The following is a 21,961-nucleotide window of genomic DNA, read 5'->3' as shown; positions in this document are numbered from 1 at the left end:
TAAACCAGAAGTTTCTGGTCCTTAAAGTGAACCTCCAAACTAAAAAATCTACGAAGCAGCACTGAAAAGGCTTGGTTTTTCTTTAACAGTTTCACAGCATCAGAACTTTGTTTTTCTTACCCAAGCCTCATTTTTAGCTGCACAGAAGAAAACTGCCCAGGCATTTCTCCCCTGATGCTGTGCAAAGCATGATGAGATTTCTGATGTTGTTCTCGTTCTGCTGTTTTGGTGCAAATTATTTTTTTTTTATTTTGATTTGAGATTTGAAGCCTAGTGCGCACAGCTGGGAGGGCTGATCAGGACACAGGACAGTTGGAGCTGTGTCTCATGCTCCTTGTCACCTCCTTTCAACGAAAAAGATGGCTGCCCCCATGAAATCACAAACATTTGCTTGTTCTTTTAAAACAGGGTGGGTAAGAGATTACCTATCTATTTTAATTAACATAACTAATGTAACTTAACCACCTTGGCTGTAATGACGAGCTCAGCTCGTTCATTACTGCCGCGGTGTATTTCTCAGCCCCTGGAGGGACTTTCTGGCCCAAATTTTCGGAGGGGGTGTAGCTAGCACTTGGCTAGCTACATCACCCCTCCGATCGCCGCCGGCCCGCTTTGATCCCCCCGATCACCGCACTTTTTGCTTAACCCCCCCCCCCCCCCGGGAGCCCGCGCCAACGCAGCCTCTCCAAGGCCTCCAAGGGTCGCTACGGCGGTGATCGGACGTCATGTCCAATCATCGCCATAGCAATGCCTGAAGCTATGGCAGAAGTCTCGGCCATCGCGGGATCACGGCCAGGTAAATATCGCCCGCGGCGAGCGGAGGGGGGAGAAACAGTGCCGGGGGACTTGGGGGAGGGGGGGGGGGGGGGGAGTGTAGCTGGCCTAGTGCTAGCTACACTAAAAAATAGCCTTAAAAAAAAAAAAAAAAAAAAAAAAAAAAAAAAAAAAAAAAAGCCACCAGCCGCACAAAATAGAATGCCAGGGTGGTTAATGACAGTATGTTGATTTAGGCTGAAGTTCCCCTTTAAGGGGAAAGAAAATACATATTATTATCTAGTATTTATATAATGCCAACATCTTCTGCAGTGCTGTACAGGGTATACGGTCACTTAACTATCCCTTTAGAGGGGCTCATACTCATAATCTAATCCCTACCATAGTCATTTGTCTATGTATGTATTGTGTAGTGTATGTATCATAGTCCAGGGACAATTTTTGGGGAAGCCATTTAACTTATCTGCATGTTTTTGGAATGTGAGAGGAATAATTTTTGGGGTAGGAAACCTATCTCCCAACAAGTCCATATATGAGAGGACTAGATGGGTACAGGGGTGTGTCTATGCATATGACCCTGTCGCCAGACCATAGCGCAGATTCATATGAAGTCTAATATCTACAGTACTCAGACTGCATCACAAATTTTTAAGTGTAAAACCAGCCTGTCTAAATTTTGGGGTCAACTTTGCACTCTCACCAAGGCGCCCCCAAAAATAGGAGATGATAGAATGCCACCCCCACCCAGAGGCATTTAAATGTTCATAAAATGCTACTGTGCAAAACTCTGGTTCACGGCACTGTGCCAATACAGAGGAGCATCCTTATATTATGGTCAACAGTCTCCAAACAAATGTGGCATTTGCTGCCTGAGGACTGTGAAGAAAATAAGTCACAGGAAAACATGCACAAACATGGCCAAACGCCGGGTGTACAATCCTTCTAAACAGACTCGAACAATGCACCAGTATATAGAAAGTAGCTACATTCCAAGCATTTCTGGGGGGAAAAAAAAATGTATGGAAATTTGTGAAGAGTCAGCCCAGACAGGGTACATGCTGCAACTGAGGGTGCCAAGCAGCATAGGAAGCGCAGGAGGAAATGAGAATCTTATGAAATGTACAAACAAGACACCGGAAACCAGCAGCTCAGCACTATTCAGATGTCTCTCTCCTCATATACAGGAATCACGAGTCCTGAGGAGATGAATATACCGGCGTATATAGTAATATAAATAGGCACGCCAAGAGCTTTCACTGTGGAAAGAACTTGACTTCCTGCCTGACAGAAGGAATTTCAATTCACAAGTGAGAAGTGAGTGGGTGGCAACACTGACAGCTCCTACAGCACTGATCCGCAATGCCAGTATGGGCTGCACAATGCCAACAGCAGTGGTCCTCCGTAACCCCTAGAGACCAGCTCAGTGCAACCTATAGCTCGGTTGCTATAGGTTACAGGAATCACCACCCTTTGCAGTGCCACCATAGCTATGCTTGTTCCATATAGCAGAGTAATAGCAGTGCTGCTTCTGTAATATAATAACCAGACCCAGAAGCATGGAATCTGATCCACTGGTAAAGGCAGCAGGAGTTTACTGGCTATATTATACATGAGGGTCGTTTTATCACAATGAACATGTAGCGTATATTATTTCAAAACGCAGACAACTCATAATGACATACAGTCTTGTCTGGAACTCTGTTCACTACTTCCTTGTCATGACAAGTTCCTGGCTAAAGAACGCTGACCTATATATTCAGTGTCAGGGCTGGGACGTACTAGGGTGTTTTTGGCAGCGTTTCTAGATCGCCAACGATTACCATCGATTCAAAAAAATGCTTTTGCCAATGTATATGAATGGGGCTGAAGCCACTAGTGTGATTACAATTAGGTTTACCCACAATCACAGGACATGCAGCATTTTGCGCTCAATGCTAAATATAGAAGTGCTACAAAGTCGCTTTGAAAAGCAATTTTGAAGCGATTTGGGGCCGAGCGATTTGAGATTTATTATAAAGTTAATTATACTTATCTCAAGGCTGCTGGACTGCGCTCTCCACTTCCTATAAATGACAAAAAGACTTCACATAGCGTAACTCTGCAATGCCCAGTTCACACACAACACCCGTGTCTCAGTGAATAGTGCAACACACGTGATCACACGTTCTTTGCTAGGTTGCGCTCACCAGATCGTGGCCACCTCAAACAACAGGTGGGTCTAGCGTTCAAAGCAATCTCCACAGGCACTTAATACTGTTCTTCACCTTTTTTCTTTAATAAAATTTCCTCCAATATAAAACATAAAAGCACAATAGTGTAAAATTGTTAAAAACTTGTAAAGCGCCCGCGCATAGAATGCGCACTCACGTAATTTCCGCTTGTACATTGGAGCCACGTCCAGCGCGTCTGTCATCACTCGAGGTAGCTACCGGGACATCTGAGCACATTGCTGAGCGCACGAGAGAGCAGAAGGAACGCCGCGGAAAGGGGCTAGGGAAACGGGACGCCGTTCATCCACCTAACGCTGGGCAGACCTCGCTGTTGATCTGTTTGTGATGTGCCAATATACAAGCGGAAATTACGTGAGTGCGCATTCTATGCGCGGGCGCTTTACAAGTTTTTAACAATATTACACTAGTGTGCTTTTATGTTTTATATTGGAGGAAATTTTATTAAAGAAAAAAGGTGAAGGACAGTATTAAGTGCCTGTGGAGATTGCTTTGAACGCTAGACCCACCTGTTTGAGGTGGCCACGATCTGGTGAGCGCAACCTGGCAAAGAACGTGTGATCACGTGTGTTGCACTATTCACTGAGACACGGGTGTTGTGTGTGAACTGGGCATTGCAGAGTTACACTATGTGAAGTCTTTTTGTCATTTATAGGAAGTGGAGAGCGCAGTCCAGCAGCCTTGAGATAATTCTAAACTGGAAAAGTGTGACAGCGATCCCACTGTAGTGCTGGAAGGTTTTTTGCATTATAAACGTTGGTGGACATTGTGCTTGTGACAGCACAGCCTTTTTTATTAGATTAGAATTATACTTATCGGGTGTCCCGATGGCCGGCTTCCGTCCGTGGCCCCGCCCCCTAGCAGAACAGATCACAGGCACTTCTCTGATGTCCTAGAGAAGCACCTATGACCTCTTCCTTTAACCACTTAACGACCAGCTAACGCCCATAGGCGTCAGCAGGTCTTAAGTGGGTTACCATGGAAACGGCCGCTCGATCGAGCTGCCTTTCCATGTCAGTTCACGGAGGGTGTCTCCGTGAACAGCCGGAGAGCCGTCGATCGCGGCTCGCCGGCAAAATGTAAGCACGCGGGGAGGAAATCCCCGCTGTTTACATCATACGGGGCAGATCGGCGATCCTCGGCCTCTGATTGGCCGGGGATTGCCGTCATTTGATAGGCTGAAGCCTATCCTACAATGCGCAGGACGGATATCCGTCCTGCGCACAGCACAGCCAGAGCGAGAGGGCGGAAGAGGTAGGGAGGGCGAAACCGCTGCGGAGGGGGGCTTTGAGGAGCCCCCCCCCCAACCCCCCCCCCCCCCCCCGCTCGGCCACACAGAGCGGCAGCGATCAGACCCACCCCAGCAGGTCATCCCCCTAGTGGGGAAAAAAGGGGGGGGGGGAGGCTGGGAAGTCTGATCGCCCTGCTGTATTCACGATCTGTGCAGCACAGATCTCTAAAACACAGCCCGGTCCTTAAGTGGTTAAAGAGAACCCGAGGTGGAATTTAATTATGTTACTGGGGCACAGAGGCTGGTTGTGCGCACTAAGACCAGCCTCTGTTGCCCCATGGTGTGCCTCCAAGACTCCCCTGCGCGCCGCTATACCCCCCGCAGCACAAGGTTTACCTAAGCACTTCCCCCGCATCGGTGCTACCCGCCCGTGTCCCTTCCCTCCCGCTGATAGGAGGGAAGTGATGCGGGCGGGTAGCGCCGATGCGGAGGAGCGGCACTGACTGACAGCGCAGAGGTAAACATTGTGCTGGCAACAGAGGCTGGTGTTAGTGTGCACAACCAGCCTCTGTGCCCCACTAACATAATTAAATCCCACCTCGGGTTCTCTTTAAGAGCAGGGTTGTGGAGTCTGAGTCGTTGGTTTCATAGACTGAGGAGTAGGAGTCGGGAGTTGGATTCGGATGATTTTTGTTCCAAATCCACATCCCTGGTAAGTATTAGACTAAGGAGTCGAAGTCAAGGCGTCGGAGCTGTTTTGGGTACCTGGAGTCGGAGATTTCATAAACTGAGGAGTCGGAATCAGAGTTGGATGATTTTTGAACCGACTCCACAGGGGCAGGACTACAGACAGAAGCCAGACATCAGGACACCTGGTAAGTATAATAAAGTTTATTTAAAAAAAACACACACACAAAAAAATTGCTTTGTGCAGCGATTGCGTGAGCGTTAAGAATAAATTCATTGCATTTATTCTTTTCCAGATCAAAGCGTTCACTTCCAGGAAGTGAAAAAAACGGAATTACAAAAACGCTTACCAAAACCGCCCAACTCACAGAAATTGCCGGGAAGGGGGGGAATGTGCCAAAAAGCGCCCAACGCACACGCGATCGGAATGCAATGTGCACTCACTCAGTGATTCTGGATTTCCGGTGGGCCCCATTCCTAAGAATTTTCTAGTGTATCCCAGCTTTCCACTTCCTCCACATCAGGCCCACTACACAAACCCCCCAGTAACACTGCTGTGCACAGGCAGAACACAGCAATATTACTGGTACTGAACTTTGCGCTAAGGGGCCCACACACTAATCAATATTTGTAGTAGTTTAGACATTTGATTTGATATAAACATTGAATCTCGAGAAAATCTATTGAAACATTTTTTTTTTTTGTTTCATATTACAATAAAGTCATCGATTACATTCGGATCAGATTTTTTTTGCCCGACTGATATGAGCGTCAGGAGGGAGAGGGTGGTCATGTGCCGGCGCAATACACAACTGATAACGGATGTTCGCATAGCTTTGTACCGCATTGGGCAGTACAAAGTCACATTTTTCCCTGAAGACTGGGTGCACACCAGGACTAATTGGCAGAGTTTTGCCGGTAGTGACGCACATGGAACACCGCAGTTCTAGTGTCTTGCTATTTCACCCAGAAGATTGAGCATTTGTTCTGCATCAGTTTGCGTTTTTATTTTTGTATCCACTTTACAGTATAAAAAAAATGGCTGCATGCATCTAGCTAACACATGCCAACAGCGTGTATAGCTTAATAAATCCTATTTATCCTTTTTACAAGATAAATAATTCCTAGGTGCTAGTTTACTTTAGAGGACCCAGCAGGAAACCTCATAAGGAACAATTCTCCAATCACAGCACCCTCTTACAGCACAAGTGTTTTGATTGGCAAAAAAGTGTGGGCGTAACTTATGTTCTCCAATCACAGCACCCCTATGAGGTTTTCAGCGGGGTTCCCTAAAGTAGACTAGCACCATATCCTATGAAAGACGCATTCCCAAAACAAAACAATTGCGCAATGAAAACACGTTTGCAGTGCAAAACAAATGGCCATGGTGTTGCACACTTAAAGGATACCCGAGGTGAGAGGTAAATGGACGGAGGATGCCATATTTATTTCTTTTTAAACAATACCAGTTGCCTGGCAGTCCACCTGACCCTGTGTCTCTAATACTTTTTTTTAGCCATAGACCCTGAACAGGCATGCAGCAGAACAGGTACTCTGACTCAGGTTTAATGGATTAGCCATATGCTTGTTCCAGGGTTTTGACTCAGACACTACTTAAGCCAGAAGATCAACAGGGCTGCCAGGCAATTGGCATTGTTTACAAGGAAATAAATATGGCACCCTCCATTTACCTCTCACCTCGGGTATCCTTTAAGTGTGCGCCCAGCCGAAATCTCGTCGTGCTAGTCTAGTTTAGGGGACCCAGCAGGAAACCTCATAGGGAACATTTCCCCAATCACAACACCTTCTACAGCATGAAGTTTTGTAATTGGCTGAACAGTGCAAGTGCAGTTTACTACAACCTATCGGAAACCTAGCAGTTTGGGAGGGTGCTGTGCACCCAATCACATTTGCAATATTTCCCTATGAGGTTTCCTGCTGGGTCCACTAAACTAGACTAGCGCCATCCTGTCTAAACCACAAGGGTGCAAAGCGGTGCAACTGTTAAATGATCGATATTTGTAAGTTATCAGTCATTTCCGTGATCTACCCCAAATCTAATAGTATAATGTCAGCTCAGCTACTGTCACAATTAGCATCTCATTAACATAACTGAGATGCAAAAATTCCGAGCGAATGCCGGCTGTAGTAAAATTGTATTCAAATTTATGCACCTTAAAAATGGACCAATCAAGCCCCAACAAGGTTTAAATTGATTGGTCCATTTTCAAACTGCATATATTTGCATAAAAAATTTACAAAAAATCTGCATGAACTTGGAAATATTTGCATCTCATTGATCATCCCTACTGACCATCTCTATTAACAACCAACAGCTGCATTGATCATCTGTCAAGGAATTGACCACTCATTCGGAATAGTATTTGCCCATAGCAAAGAGGAATTCAATTTTCTGAAGAAGAATAAGGTTTGAAGTTGGGATCCCCCATCCCCCTCATACTCACCTATTTCTGTGGCTGGGCACAGCTTTCATCCCTGCACAGACGTGACAGTAGTGAAAGGAGTCCTCACTGGCTGTTAGAAGTTACTGAACTCTGCTCAATATCTCACTACTTTCTATAGAAGTTGGAATGATTTATATCCTAATAGTCCAAAGGTTGACAGCACTGGAAGTCAGCAATCAATGCAGACATGCACTCAGGCATGTGCAGCCCCAACACAGGTGTGTCCTCCCTATGCAGACAGCCAGACACACATGTGCATATAGCAGGTCCATAGACCCCCTCTTCTCCCACCCAGAGCAACAGGCAGCTTAACCCCCTCCTGCCCACACCAGCCTGTACTCCTCCCAAGACATTTCCATCAGACAGCAGATGCAGGGAGCCTCCAGAGCTGCACAGATGTGGTGTCACATGGCTGCCATATACAGGGATCGGGGGGGGGGGGGGGGGGCTCCTCTGCCCACTCACGTGCACAGCTGGGTTAACCCTCTCCTCCCCGGCTCACCTCCTTCTTGGGGATTATGGGGATGCAGTTCTTGAATTTGGATGGCTTGAATCGATTCATGTCTGGTGCAGACAGGCAGGCTGTCCCTTCCTCTCCCCTGTGACTGTCACGCCCGGTCCCTGAGTCTCAGTATGTCACTCTGTGCTTAGCTGTCTCTCTTCTTCCTCTCTGCCTCTCTCCCTGGAGTCCCTCCCCGCCCCAGAGACAGCATCCAGCGATGACAGCGGCGCTCGATTGCTCCAGCCTGACAGATCCTCTACTCGGCTATCCTGTGTGCTGCAACAACTCACATACGGTACATAATTATAAAGCAGGCAGACGTGCTCAGCCATGTTGTATTCATGCCTCAAGGCTACTTTTGCCAAGTTCCATTACTGAAGTAATATGCATGTTTATGGGTCAAATGATTCTTAAGTATTTTTACAACGATGACTTTTTAAAGGGGGAAAAAAAAACTAAAATATAACCTTTACTCAATTTTCACTCACCAATGAAAATTGGCAGGAAGTACATTTTATTCAGCAGCAGCTTGACTTCCAAGTTGTATACAGGTTTTTAAAAGGAAGCTATGTTCATTGTGGTGCAGCATAATCTGGCCACTTTGGAACACAGCTTGCCGCACTGCAAGGCACAAGGTAAAGTGATGGTAAATCAGCATGTGGCATAATATAGCACACTGCAAGGGGCAGCATGGTGGCGTGGTGGTTAGCACTCTCTCCTTGCAGCTCTGGGTTCTCAGTTTGAATCCCAGCCAGGGCACTATCTGCACAGAGTTTGTATGTTCTCCCTGTGTCTGTGTGGGTTTCCTCCAAGACGGGCTATGTCTGTGTGGGTTTCCTCCAAGACGGGCTATGTCTGTGTGGGTTTCCTCCAAGCCGGGCTGTGTCTGTGTGGGTTTCCTCCAAGCCAGGCAGAGGCGAGAGAGGCTCCAGCCTCAGGGCACAGTGTAGACAGGGATGCACAACTCGCTCAGCTATCATTTCCCTATTGTGTTTGAAGCAGAGAGCAATAAGAAAAGGGGCTATATGGCAGTGACTGCAAGCCAGATAACTAGAAATTAAGGGGGGGGGGGGGGGGGGGCTGGGATGCCTCTAATAGCAATGAGTGTGTGACTGGAGGGGCGCACTTCGGTGTCTCAGCCTTGGGTGTTGGAGGACCTTGTCCCAGCTCTGCCTCCAAGCTCTCCAGTTTCTTCCCACATCCTAAAAAAAAAACCATTCAGATATGTTAATTGGCTTCCCCCTAAAATTGGTCCTAAACTACGATACAGACATTACACAATACTGTACATACATACCATATATAGACATTTTACTATGGTAGGGATTAGATTGTGAGCCCATTTGAGGGACAGTTGAGTAACAAGACAATATACTCTGTACAGTGTTGCATGTCGGCACTATATAAATAATAATAATGCAGTCCAGAGACGGATTAAAATGTAGTAGATTTGTAACTCACACACTTGTCTTTTGGTAAACTGCAGTGAAGAGAGGTCAAAGAAGGTGGCAGGTGGACCCCTAGACACCCACTAGGCCCCAAGCATCTGCTTAGGTTGCCTTGTGGATGATCTTGCTCTGATGCAGGCTGTTACTGCAAAACAGTGAAGCATTTTTTTTCATTGACTGTATGCAATGCAAAGAGTAAGGTGCGGTCCCGATCCGTTGCTTTCCTGCTGTAACAGGAAAACACAATGGGTACTGTGAACGTAGCCTAAACCTGAAATGAGGAAGCTCACTTCAGGTTAGATACTTACCCAAGCAGAAGAAAGGTTCTGGATAACATAAATCCTTCCTGGTCCTCCGTCCCTCCCGAGTCGGAGTCAAAACTATTTTGGGTACCTGGAGTCGCAGTTGGTGGTTTCATAAACTGCAGAGTCGAAGTTGGATGATTTTTGTACCAACTCCACAGCCCTGGATCTAGCAAAAGTCCCAAGGTGTAGCTCGGTCAAATAACTCTTCAGAACTTCTCGGGAAATCTTGGGAACTACTCACATTTCCAAGTAGTCCTTAGAACCGAGTTACCAAGGAGTTTTGAAGAGCTATTCAGTGGAATAGCTACAAGTGAGGATGGCGCTGCAATGGCGGGCTGGATAGAGGCAGGGGTGCCGCGACGCATAAAGCGAACCAAGCGGTCGCTTGGGGCCTCAAGATCGTAGGGGCCTCGGCGGCTCAGTGACGTCGGCGTGACGTCACTGTTTTTCCGCAGCCCCGCGGGGCTGGCAGAGCAGAGTAGGGCAGGGCTACGGGAAGATGGCCGCCGCCGAAGCCCTGCTCTGGAGATTATGCGTCCAGTACAGGGCTTCGGGTGGCCATCTTCCCGTAGCCCTGATTCAATCAGCGCGGGAGATTGGAGGAGGGAGGGAGCTCCGTGGGAACTGCGCGCCTGAGGAGCCGGCCAGGAGAGGAGACGAAGAGAGAAGACTTCTGCCAGTGCCAGGTGAGTACATTCTTTTCTTTTTGCAGCTCTGAAAATGTGCCCTAATTGCGTTTGATATCTGCTGAACTGTGCCCTAATTGTGTTTGATTTCTGCTGAACTGTGCCCTAATTGTGTTTGATTTCTGCTGAACTGTGCCCTAATTGTTTGATTTCTGCTGAACTGTGCCCTAATTGTGTTTGATTTCTGCTGAACTGTGCCCTAATTGTGTTTGATTTCTGCTGAAAATGTGCCCTAATTGTGTTTGATTTCTGCTGAACTGTGCCCTAATTGTGTTTGATTTCTGCTGAACTGTGCCCTAATTGTGTTTGATTTCTGCTGAACTGTGCCCTAATTGTGTTTGATTTCTGCTGAACTGTGCCCTAATTGTGTTTGATTTCTGCTGAAAATGTGCCCTAATTGCGTTTGATTTCTGCTGAACTGTGCCCTAATTGCATTTGATTTCTGCTGAAAATGTGCCCTAATTGCGTTTGATTTCTGCTGAAAATGTGCCCAAATTGCGTTTGATTTCTGCTGAAATGTGGCCCTAATTGCGTTTGATTTCTGCTGAAAATGTGCCATAATTGCGTTTGATTTCTGCTGAAAATGTGCCCAAATTTCGTTTGATTTCTGCTGAAAATGTGCCCAAATTGCGTTTGATTTCTGCTGAAAATGTGCCCAAATTGCGTTTGATTTCTGCTGAAAATGTGCCCAAATTGCGTTTGATTTCTGCTGAAAATGTGCCCAAATTGCGTTTGATTTCTGCTGAAAATGTGCCATAATTGCGTTTGATTTCTGCTGAAAATGTGCCATAATTGCGTTTGATTTCTGCTGAAAATGTGCCATAATTGCGTTTGATTTCTGCTGAAATGTGGCCCAAATTGCGTTTGATTTCTGCTGAAATGTGGCCCAAATTCTGTTTGGTTTCTGCTGAAATGTTGCACAAATTGCGTTTTTATTTTCTGGTGTCTGGGGTAACTGTTGCTGCATTTATTATTTAATGGTCATAGTTGGCTATATTTGCTGTGCTACGGTTAAGCTCCGCCCATACAATGGCTATCATTCATGAACAGGCTGTCGGTAAAGAGAATCAGTGCGGGAAAACACCGCTGGCGGATTTTTAGACTTCTGGGTGGGCATCCATAAAGATGTATCCGTGTGCGGAAGCAGTGCGGAGATTCCCCGAGCTAAGCTGGCGGTAGACAGGCGGTAGGCTTGCGGAGACACGGAAGCTGCCGAGTTGATACATTTCTCCGTGTTCCGCTCTGCTGCAGCTGCCTGGGAGGTCTGTGTGTCTCCATTCATTTACATTGGTATCGCCACATCAGAGGGAGCGGAACTTCCCGACCTTACACCGCTTGCGGTGATCTTTATGAATTAACATTTTGCTACATTTGTACTGATAATCATCGCACAAGGCGGTGATTTATCACTGTGCTCGGTAGTGTCATTTTTCCATGCGGAAAGAGGTTTTATGAATGCTGACTTTGCCGAGTGGTCGGTAAAGTCAGCTGTTTTAAGCATTTCCGCATGCGGAAATGCTTTATGAATGATAGCCCAAGTCATGGCCAAATCCATGTTTCGGCGCCTCAATCACCCCCACATCCATTTCCCCCGCAAATGGCCCCGCCCCAATCCGCCCTCCAGCTCCACCCACATGTCATGGCCACGCCCACTTATGTGGGATAGCCACGCCCATTTTTCGACGCGGCGCAGGATAGGGCCACTTCCTACAGTCCGCTTGGGGCCACAAAAACCTTAGCTGCACCCCTGGATAGAGGAAAGGGAAGGCTATAGTAGCCAGCTATTCCTTTAGATACTTAAATATTGGAAAGCCTCTTTATGTTTCAGAAGCTTCCCAGATTCTCCACAGGCCCACCACTACTGGCCAGTAGTGATGACAAGAACTGTTCGCTGGCAAACAATCCCTGTATAGTGACCTTGGGGCTACTTCCATGTCTGTGAGGTCCAGTGCACAGGCGCTGACCCGCAACCTTGATCAAGCGCCTGCGGCCAGGAGCTCGCTGTGTGATGTCATGCACAGAGCGCTTCCGGCCATGGGCACGCAATCAAGGACACGAGCCCCAAGCCAGCGCCTGCATACTACTGACCGACCTACCGGCCAAGAAGTAGCCCCGAGGTCACTATACAGGGACTGTTCGCCAGCGAACAGTTCTTGTCACACTACCCAGGACTATCTGTGTCTTAGTGGCTGAACTTCTATTAATGTATTATTGCAGCCGTATTGTGCATGCACAAATAGTCTTTGAAACCCTATAGCATGAAGGTGTTCATACACAGAGCAAAAAGCCAAGCACGAGCTGGACATGAGTTAACCATATAGCAGCGCTCATACATAGAGGGGAGTGTGGCCATGAGAACATAATCGTCAAGTTTTTGTAACGATTGCTTATAGGCACCTAAAGCCGAAACAGTGGGTGCCCTGGGCGCAGACCAGCAAGTTGAAGAACGGGGGCTCAGGCAGAAGGACATAGCCGCTAGGGAGTTAGTGACGCGCAGTGCAGGCAAATGGAAGAAAATAGAAGATTACCAGCTTGATCACCTTCCTTGACTCCTCCTGAGCTGCCTGCGTCAGACATCAGGTCATCATCACGTCACCACCGCGTGATGACACCTTATGTCCTGTAGCGGTACTGCAGGCTGTCAGTGCGCAGCACAGTGGAGGAGTCAGCTTTACGGGCTCTCTTCACCTGTGTGCTTTCCTGGTCCCTGCTTCCTCCTGCATGAGTGGATGGTCATTAGTAAGTAGGCAGATCTACTTGTGACCGGTGGCTGTGTGACTGTCCCTAAAGAGTAAGGGTTCACGAGTCCACGGGGGTGGGGGGAAGGAGGGGCGCAATTTTTACACCCTCGCCCTGGGTGCAATTTAGCCTAGAAACTGCTCTGCCAAGAGGATCCAGAAAGCTTGGTCCTCTTCCAGTGGCCAAATTCAGTGCTGTCACCTCTAAACTAATCAAAACAATAACAGTTTCTGCTGCGCACAGGCACACTAGTAGCTTTCCAGTCAGGCTCCGGTGGTAATAGTGGAGTCTAATCAGTTCCGATCTACTGCTGAGGCGCAGATGGCTCGTGCCTACGCATTAGAGGGGACCCTATTGGGCTTGGCTATGCCCCCCGGAGCCTGAGTGGAAAACTGCAAGTGCGGCTGCATGCACCGGCGGCAAGCACTGACAAGCTGACTTTTCTGCAGGGCTGTGGAGTTGGTACAAAAATCATCCGACTCCAACTCCTTCGTTCATGAAACCCACCGACTCCGACTTCAGGTATCCAAAAATTGCTCCAACTCTGACTCCACCCTGCTTCTCAGGGGTCCCAGCACTAGATCGCCTCTGCTAAGGACGACAGGGGTGACAGAATCCAGATAGCTTCCCGCTGCCAAGGTAAGTACCCCCCAGGGGCACTTTGTTCCCTTTAGGTTTATTTTAAAGTTCACTTTAAATTAAAGTTCACTTTCACCAGTTAAAATTATTAGCATCCATTTGACCATTTCTAATGGTCAGCCATAGACATGGTATATGTCAATAATTCTGTCTTGCATGCAAACTGTATGCAGATTGGAATAAAGCGAATATCTCCCAGTCAATTTTATATGCCTCAGGTCCAAGCTGCATACAGTTTGCTTGCAAGTTGATACCATTGCCATTTCACTACAGGAGGTAGGGTCATCTTGATTCTGCCACCATCTTCTTTAAGAAAATAACAGTTGCCACGTTTGTTAAAGGAGCTGTGGCACCATCGGCACTGGTTCAACCATGAAGCCACCCGAATCATGTGATTCAGGAGGCAAAAACGTTAGAACCGCCCCTTGGCACCATATGCTCCCATTGCTAAGCTCATATATTGAGTCCTCAGAAAAATGAAGAGACCGACACGTAGCGCTGAAAACTAAGCAGCCGGCAACAGCTTTGCACCCCATAATATGCTAGCAGGTATGGCTATATGGAAAAAGTTGTACTTTTCTTGTTTAGACTCGGTGACTTTCAGTGAAGGGGGGAGTTAAACAATCCAAACGTTACAAAAGCTGAAAATCAGCTTACACTTGTTGAGCATTATATTAGGAATACACTACTTATTAATAATGATCTGGCACGGTAATGTATAATGCAGATACAGGTCAGAACCTGCAGCTGATCGTCATGTCAAACAGCAGCACAGAAGGGAGAGGGGGGAGTATTGGTTATTTGATCACAGTGATTGTGACTTTTGGATTATTGTGGGTGCCAGATAGCATGATTTTAGTAAGTTTATAACTACTGATCTCTTGTGAGTCTCACTCAAAACAGTGACTAGATGTTGCAAAAAAAAACAGACAAACTAAAAGCAACAATTAGCAGCAGTTCCGCACAAGGCTGTGGAGTCGGTCCAAAAATCCACCGACTCCGACTCCTCAGTTTAGGATTCCACCGACTCCGACTCCTCGACTCCGACTCCTCTAATTTGCATATTACAATTTTGTTGATCAAACGTATGTAACATGAAATTCGTCTCTTAACTGCCAACGCTTAGGAATTTTACAAGACAACTGAAGTGAGAAGGATATGTAGACTACTATATCTATTCCCTTTAGACTAAAACTAGTCCTTGGTAAGAGTACTTGTAAAAGGTACAAACCGGAACAAAGAACATCTATCAGGCCCTAGGCAATGTAAGTGTGGGTACATGTAAGAATGATGTGCAGGTACTCTGCAGGGGAATGAGGAGATTCTTCCTCTATTACACATTCTTCATGCACAATCTGAACAAGGTTTATGGGTGACAGACAACACCTCTGTATTCAATGTGCACAACATTCTCAGTGGATTCCCTGCAGCTCTGTGGGGAGTGCATATGTAGAGTATAGTACTACTGTGTAACAAAGTAAACCTGAGACAGATGAAATTAAAGTTTTATACATACCTGGGGCTTCCTCCAGCCGCCTTCAGGATAATCAGTCCCTCGTTGTCCTCCTCTACCACCTGGATCTTCTGCTATGAGTCCAGGTACTTGAGCCAGTCGGGCGTAGTGCGCATGCACACACTCCGCCGCCAGGAGCATACCGCACCTGTGCAGCACTATTGCGCAGGTGCAGAATGTTCTTGGCTGTGGGAGCGGCATGCGGCCGGACAGCGCTGACTGGCTGAATTACCAGGACTCATAGCAATAGATCCGGGTGGTGGAGGACAGCGAGGGACTGATTAGCCTGAAGGGGGCTGCAGGAAGCCCCAGGTATGTATAAAACTTTACTTTTCATCCGTCTCAGGTACCCTTTAATTTGTAGTCACCAAACCAGATTTTAACAACATATCAAATTATTTGATTTCATCAGCAAAGGGAGTGCATACATTTGCATAAATCAGCATCAGTGCAGAATTATTTCCATCTCATTGACCATCTATATTAGTGACACAGCTACACATCAGGCTTTATTCTTACAGCATAGATGTTATTTAGTATATATGTTACGGCCAGAACCCGAAGTTTGGCCACTTCTAGTTCTGGCCGGCCACTTCGGGTTCTGGCCGGCCAATGCGCGAAGTGGCCGCTGCGCTGCGGCCAATGTTGGAAATGGAATGATTCCTCTGACATTAATGTATCTTCTGGCCGCAGCGCAGCGGCCAAACGTAGAACAACTTAGTTCATTTAATGCAATTCAGCCGGGCGGCAATGTAACAATTCAAGCCGCCGGCTTTTTCTCTGCCTCTCTCTCCTCCTCTTATGGGCAGCCGGCGGGGGACACGCGTGTCTCCGGGAGTCGTTCGTCGCACCAGGAAAGCAGAGCGGGGAGGCTGCAGACATCGCTTCTGCCAGCACCCGCTCTGCAAGAACGGCAGGATTCCCCTGCCGCGACGAACGACTCCGGGGGGGGGGGGGGGGGGAGACACTCGTGTCCCCGCCCGGCTGCCCATAGGAGAGAGCGAGAGAGGCGGGAGGGGGGGGGGGAGAAGGAGAGAAAGATGCAGAGAAAAAGCCGGCGGCTTGAATTGTTACATTGCCGCCGGCTGAATTGCATTAAATGAACTAAGTTGTTCTACGTTTGGCCGCTGCGCTGCGGCCAGAAGATACATTAATGTCAGAGGAATCATTCCATTTCTAACATTGGCCGCAGCGCAGCGGCCACTTCGCGCATTGGCCGGCCAGAACCCGAAGTGGCCGGCCAGAACTAGAAGTGGCCAAACTTCGGGTTCTGGCCGTAACATATATAAGAGATTCCTGTGTACACATCATATATACAGTCACAATCGGATATGTATATCTGACCTTAAAAATACGGGGACTGCTTTATTGAAGCAGCACAAGTAACTAATTTTGATTGGTTTATTTCATTTTTGTGGACTAAGCACAGCTATTACTGTATATATACTGTATATATACATTATTTTTAATGACTATTATCTGAGAAATAGAACATTTTATCATATTTTCTATTTTAATTACAGTTACAAATTCATTAGGAGTCGGAGTCGGTGCATTTTTTCCCGACTCCGACTCCAGGCACCCAAAATTGCCCGACTCCACGACTCCGACTCCACGACTCCGACTCCACAGCCCTGGTTCCGCAGGCAGAAATACCTTGTTGGGGAGAGAAGTCAAAAGAGAATGACCAGATGTAATTTGGTTAAAGTGGACCACCGCTGTGAATTCCAAAGTAAGAGAGTCAGAATGACACAATGCTAGGACTGTTCCGTTTTTTTTTTTTTTTACCCAATACAGCAACAGCTGACTAGTTTTATTAAGCATTATGGAATCCCTGGAATGCCTAATGCCAGTTCCAGACTGCAGATTGGCGGGGACCGCACCGCACTGCCAATCGGAAGCTAAGCCGCGACCCAGGAATTACTCCTGGGTCGCGGCTTAGTTTCCGATTGGAGGAGGCTAGCGGTGGGAGGAGCCATGCTATGGAGGAGGCGGGGAGGCGATGCGGGGTAAACTGATTGACAAGCTGCCAGGTACACATCAGGCTAGCAACAAGCAGATTGTCTCTAGCCTGTCGCTATTTATCGGAGGGACAGCCGAGTCCGGGGGACTGGGGGCGGAAGAAGAAGGACACAGAGTGTGTCCTATTAAGATTTAATAAATCCGCCTCGGGTTCTCTTTAATTGCATGTTCGCATTCAAAGTAATGTCGCCCTATAGAGGAAACAAATGTTTGCGTACATGCGAACTGCCAAAGACTTCAATAGGCAGGCGAATTTTAAGACCTACAAGGACTGTTTCTGGCCACAAAAGTGAAGGAAAAGTTGTTTCAAAGGGTCTAACACCTGGACTGTGGCATGCCGGAGGGGGGTCCATGCCAAAAGTCCCACCACATTCAGCAACCAGCAGAGAATTAATCCAATATGGCTACCGCAACTGATTTTTGATAGGGTAGGTGGGGGGTCTAGGAGAGGCTGCTAGCTGATTGGCTGCCGTGTGTCTGCTGACTGTGAGGTAAGGGGTCAAAATTTGGCTCCATGATGATGTATAGGGGGCGGAGAACGCGAACAGCGGACATTCACCGGGAACTGTCCGCTAGCGAAGCGCTCGCGCCATCTCTAAGTGGCACATAAAAAAAATCCATTAATGTTTTTCCTTCAATGGGGTGGATGACATGGTCACCTCTAAGGAGGCTCGGACAGTTCTGGCAGCTAAGACAAGGGAAGGTACCCATCCTCCTCAGGACCCAGGGGCTATTTCTTTTAGTCTCTCACTCATCTGCCCTCATTTTGCCAAATAGAATTGCTTCCATGCCAAAACCTGTAACTGTAGAGAAGAAAAAAACTCAGTGGCCCATATGCAATTTTTTTTCTCCTGAGTTTTCTCCTAGGAGAAAAATGTTTAGCTTCAATTCAAATAACTTTTTAGCACTTTGCAATGGAAAAAGTACCAAACAGTAGGTGAAAACGTACTGTCAACATTATATGGGTGTTTGTTTGCTTGCTGGCGATTTGAAAGGCATTTTATTTACAAGTTGTGAAAATATCACCTGGGTGAAAAAGTGAATTGCATATGGGCCAGTATGAGAAAAAGTCATCCAAACCAGTTCTTTCTCACACTGCTGGAAGAGCTAATAATTCCCTGGCTGTGCTGTGAAAATTGAATCAGGAGATTTAAAAACCGACTGGTTTTAACACTCACCAGCATTTAAAGAGGAACTGTAACATAAAAAGATCCCCTGGGGGGTACTCACCTCGGGTGGGGGAAGCCTCCGGATCCTAATGAGGCTTCCCACGCCGTCCTCCATCCGTCAGGGGTCTCGCTGCAGCCCTCCGTGGAGTCCGGGCAGCGGTGACGTCAATATTTACCTTCCTGGCTCCTGCGCAGGCGCTCTGACGGCTGTCGGCTCCGAACTACACGGAAATACCCGATCGCCGTCGGGTCCGCTCTACTGCGCAGGCGCAAGTTTCCTGCGCCTGCGCAGTAGAGCGGACCCGAATGAGATCGGGTATTTCCGTGTAGTTCGGAATGGAAAGCCGCCACAGCGCCCCCGCTGGAGCCAGCAAAGGTAAATATTGAAATGACAGTCGGCACAGTCGCCGGCTGTTCGGAGGGCTGCGGAGAGACCCCCGTGGGACAGAGGACGGCGTGGGAAGCCTCATTAGGATCCGGAGGCTTCCCCCACCCGAGGTGAGTACCCCTGAGGGGATCTTTTGAATGTTACAGAGTCTCTTTAAAACTGGTGAGATATATATTTGCTTAGTGCAGTCCCAAAAATGCTGGACACCTCTGATCTTTGAGAATGTTCACAGGAACACAGTACTGTCCCCTACTTACAAACAGGTTCCATTCTGGGAGATGGATTGTAAATTGAATTTGTTTGTACGTTGAGTCATGTATTAAACATGATGAAACGTGGATAAAAGATTTACTTTTGGACAACTCTGGATTTGGACATACAGTATAAACTATGTTTTCTGGTTGTTTTGAATGTGCTTTTAAAGTGTTTTAAACTACTTATAAACAGTTTATACAAATACGGTATATTTTGTACATGAAGCCAACTATGTATCTCTGAAATGTTGTAACTGGAGTTGTTTGTAAATATGGGACTGTCTGTAATAGAAAATATGATGGCGTAACTAAAACTTAAACTAAATCAGTACCAGTGTCAGAAATCCTGCTTTTTTGTATTGAAAATGAGATGTGTGTGTTGGGGAGGAGGGTTTAAAGTTGGAACAATTTACGTAATAGACCAATGAAGTCAATGAGTAATAATGCAATCTTTGTTATTAATGGAAATAAATTAGTGTAGTTCACATTGCATCAGTTGTGTTGCGGAATAATTCTGCATGCCATCTCACGGTCAATATTCGATGAGCCTGTTCACAGTACTCCACTGTACTGATCACATTATTCTACCTCACTATATGAAGGCTTTTATGTTCAGTCCCCATTGCAGTTCACACTCATGGCACGTGTGTTATTACCAGTGGCGTAGCTCAGGAGCTATGGGTGCGGTGCAAGTTTTACATGGGGCCCCCCAAGCACTTTATACATAACAGTTGATACGGCGCACCAAAACCTGCCAAGGACAACAACAGTGTCAGAGGTGCAAGAAAGGGATGAGGAACAGTGTGTTAAGGATTACTACTATTCAAAGCATCTATAGAAGTGATTACCAACACAGGACCAATAGAGAGCTAATACTGTGATAGAGGGTGGACCCTTCGGGGCCCCTCTGGCCCAAGGGCCCCGATGCGGTGGCTACCTCTGCACCCCCTATTGCTATGCCACTGGTTATTACTGTGAATCCAGTCTACTGAAGCACCCAGAATCTTCCTCAGACTTAAATCCTGTAGACTGACACAGCTTGGAACACACAGCTTAAATACACTGGACATTCAGCTGGACAGTGACAAATGTCCAGTGTATATAAGCTGTGGGTTCTATATCCTAGGTTCTCAGCGTGTGGTAGCCGTACCCCAGGGGGTACTTCTGAGGGTTCCAGGGAGTACTCGGCCTTAATATACTTAACCAAGAATAACAAATTTAGAGTTTTAGAAAATGATGAATCTTATTTAAAACCACACCAAATTAGTGTTTCAGCTAATTAAAAGCTATAGTAAATGCCTGAAAATGGTTTACAACCAATGATCATGTACTACAATTAAATATATATTTGTCAAGAGGTGCTTGTGATAATGTTTACTATGCTGGGGGTACTTGGCGAGTACAGGGTTTTAAAAGGGGTACAAACCAATAAAATCTTGAAACACTGCTCTAAATGATGTCAGTATACAGGAATCAAGTCTGAGGAAGGCTTCATAGCCACAAGCTTACTCCTTTTCTTCTAACTTAGCCATTATATGGTATTATCCTGAGTCAAAACGTCTTGCTTTTTCTAATGGCTAGCACAGTACTATACTCCACTTCCCTATTTCTTAATGCTATTATTAACCAGCAATGATCAGGGGAAAGCGCGAACGCAGTCCCCCACTACCACAAATTATGCAGTCGAGTTTCCCGCATTTGGGGAAATCGCAGGGGTCAACCCACCCGGAGTGCAATGGATGAGCCTCACCCTGGGAGAACCACCTTCGTGATCATGGTGTCTCCCCTGCCAGGTAAGTATGAGTTGTTGGCACACTGAGGGAGGTCGCTGGTTAGGACACACCCTACTAAACAGAGGGAGACTTTATAACTGGTAAAAGAGCATTTTATCTGGATTGTACTTTCACACAGTCCACATACCCATAATGCAGCATACTCTGCTGCACTGAACATTAGTAAGAATTAGATCTAAACATCAAGTCTGTGTGAATATGTCAGTTTCCCAGAGTGCACTGGGGCAACGAGGATATTTGAATAACATGACGTCAGTCAAGCTCCCGCCCCCAACTCCTGTTATGGACAAAAGACTGTGCTCTGTAACAATGGAAGCTGCTGCTGCCTTCATACCAAGCCTCATATTGCAGCTGTGCCTACTTGCCTGCCACCCATGGCTCACATTACCATTACGCTATAGTCCTCTCTGTTGCAGTAGCAGAAAGCAAAATCCCATCTTGCATGACTTTTCCAAACAATGTATATGATACGTATGCCTACAATTTTTAGAAAAGAATAGCACACTTGATCCACTGGAAGACAATTTAAAGTGAACCTTAACCCTGGGCAAAAAAAAGTTTTACCTGGGGCTTCCCCAAGCCCTCTGCAGCCGTCCTGTGCCCTCGCCGCTCCTCAAGTATGCTCCGGTCCCCGTACTGCGTCTGCGCATTACGGCGGGAAGGCAAAGAACAGTACAGGTTGCCGGGGGTCAACTCTGTTGGCTAAAAAACTAAACTAAGCAGTGGCAGGGACCGGAACACACTTGAGAAGCAGCGAGGGCACAGGACGGCTGCAGGGGGCTTGGGGAAGCCCCAGGTAAGTGAAACTGTGAGGTAAGGCATCAAAACTTGGCTCCATGATGATGTATAGGGGGCGGACAACGCGAACAGCGTAAATTCACCGGGAACTGTCCGCTAGCGAACCGTTCTGGCCATCTCTAAGTGGCACATAAAAAATTTCCATTAATATTTTCCCTGTAATGGGGTGGATGACATGGTCACCTCTAAGGAGGCTCGGACAGTTCTGGCAGCTAAGACAAGGGAAGGTACCCATCCTCCTTGGGACAAAGACGGGATACCCTTCCCACCCCTTCCCATGTTTTATCCTTGATATCTGCCCTCACCAAAATCTCTCTTAG

General features: G+C 47.0%; 1 protein-coding gene and 1 non-coding gene across 5 annotated transcripts in view; both read right to left on the bottom strand.

The window, feature by feature from the left end:
• The window catches only part of CORO7 (coronin 7), a 343,435-nt gene extending 335,335 nt beyond the window's left edge, over window positions 1-8,100 (bottom strand). For 3 of the 4 annotated variants that reach the window (XR_011022668.1, XR_011022669.1, XM_068244173.1), the window contains exon 1: window positions 7,888-8,100. Coding sequence is in view for 2 of the 4 variants with exons in the window: in XM_068244173.1 (XP_068100274.1) it covers window positions 7,888-7,947 (60 nt within the window). In the remaining 2 variants the exon portion in view is untranslated. The remainder of the gene's footprint in view (window positions 1-7,887) is intronic. The other variant, XM_068244175.1, reaches the window with a different exon arrangement.
• Window positions 8,101-20,687: 12,587 nt separating this feature from the next.
• On the bottom strand, window positions 20,688-20,851 carry LOC137526253 (U1 spliceosomal RNA). Its single transcript, XR_011023094.1, has one exon. It is a non-coding gene; the product is annotated as a U1 spliceosomal RNA (small nuclear RNA).
• Between the last annotated feature and the right edge of the window lie 1,110 nt (window positions 20,852-21,961).

Source organism: Hyperolius riggenbachi, chromosome 7 (assembly GCF_040937935.1).
Source record: "Hyperolius riggenbachi isolate aHypRig1 chromosome 7, aHypRig1.pri, whole genome shotgun sequence".
Classification (NCBI taxonomy): Eukaryota; Metazoa; Chordata; class Amphibia; order Anura; family Hyperoliidae; genus Hyperolius; species Hyperolius riggenbachi.
Note: the sequence above shows the minus strand (reverse complement) of the source record. Positions and strands in the feature narration are given on the sequence as shown.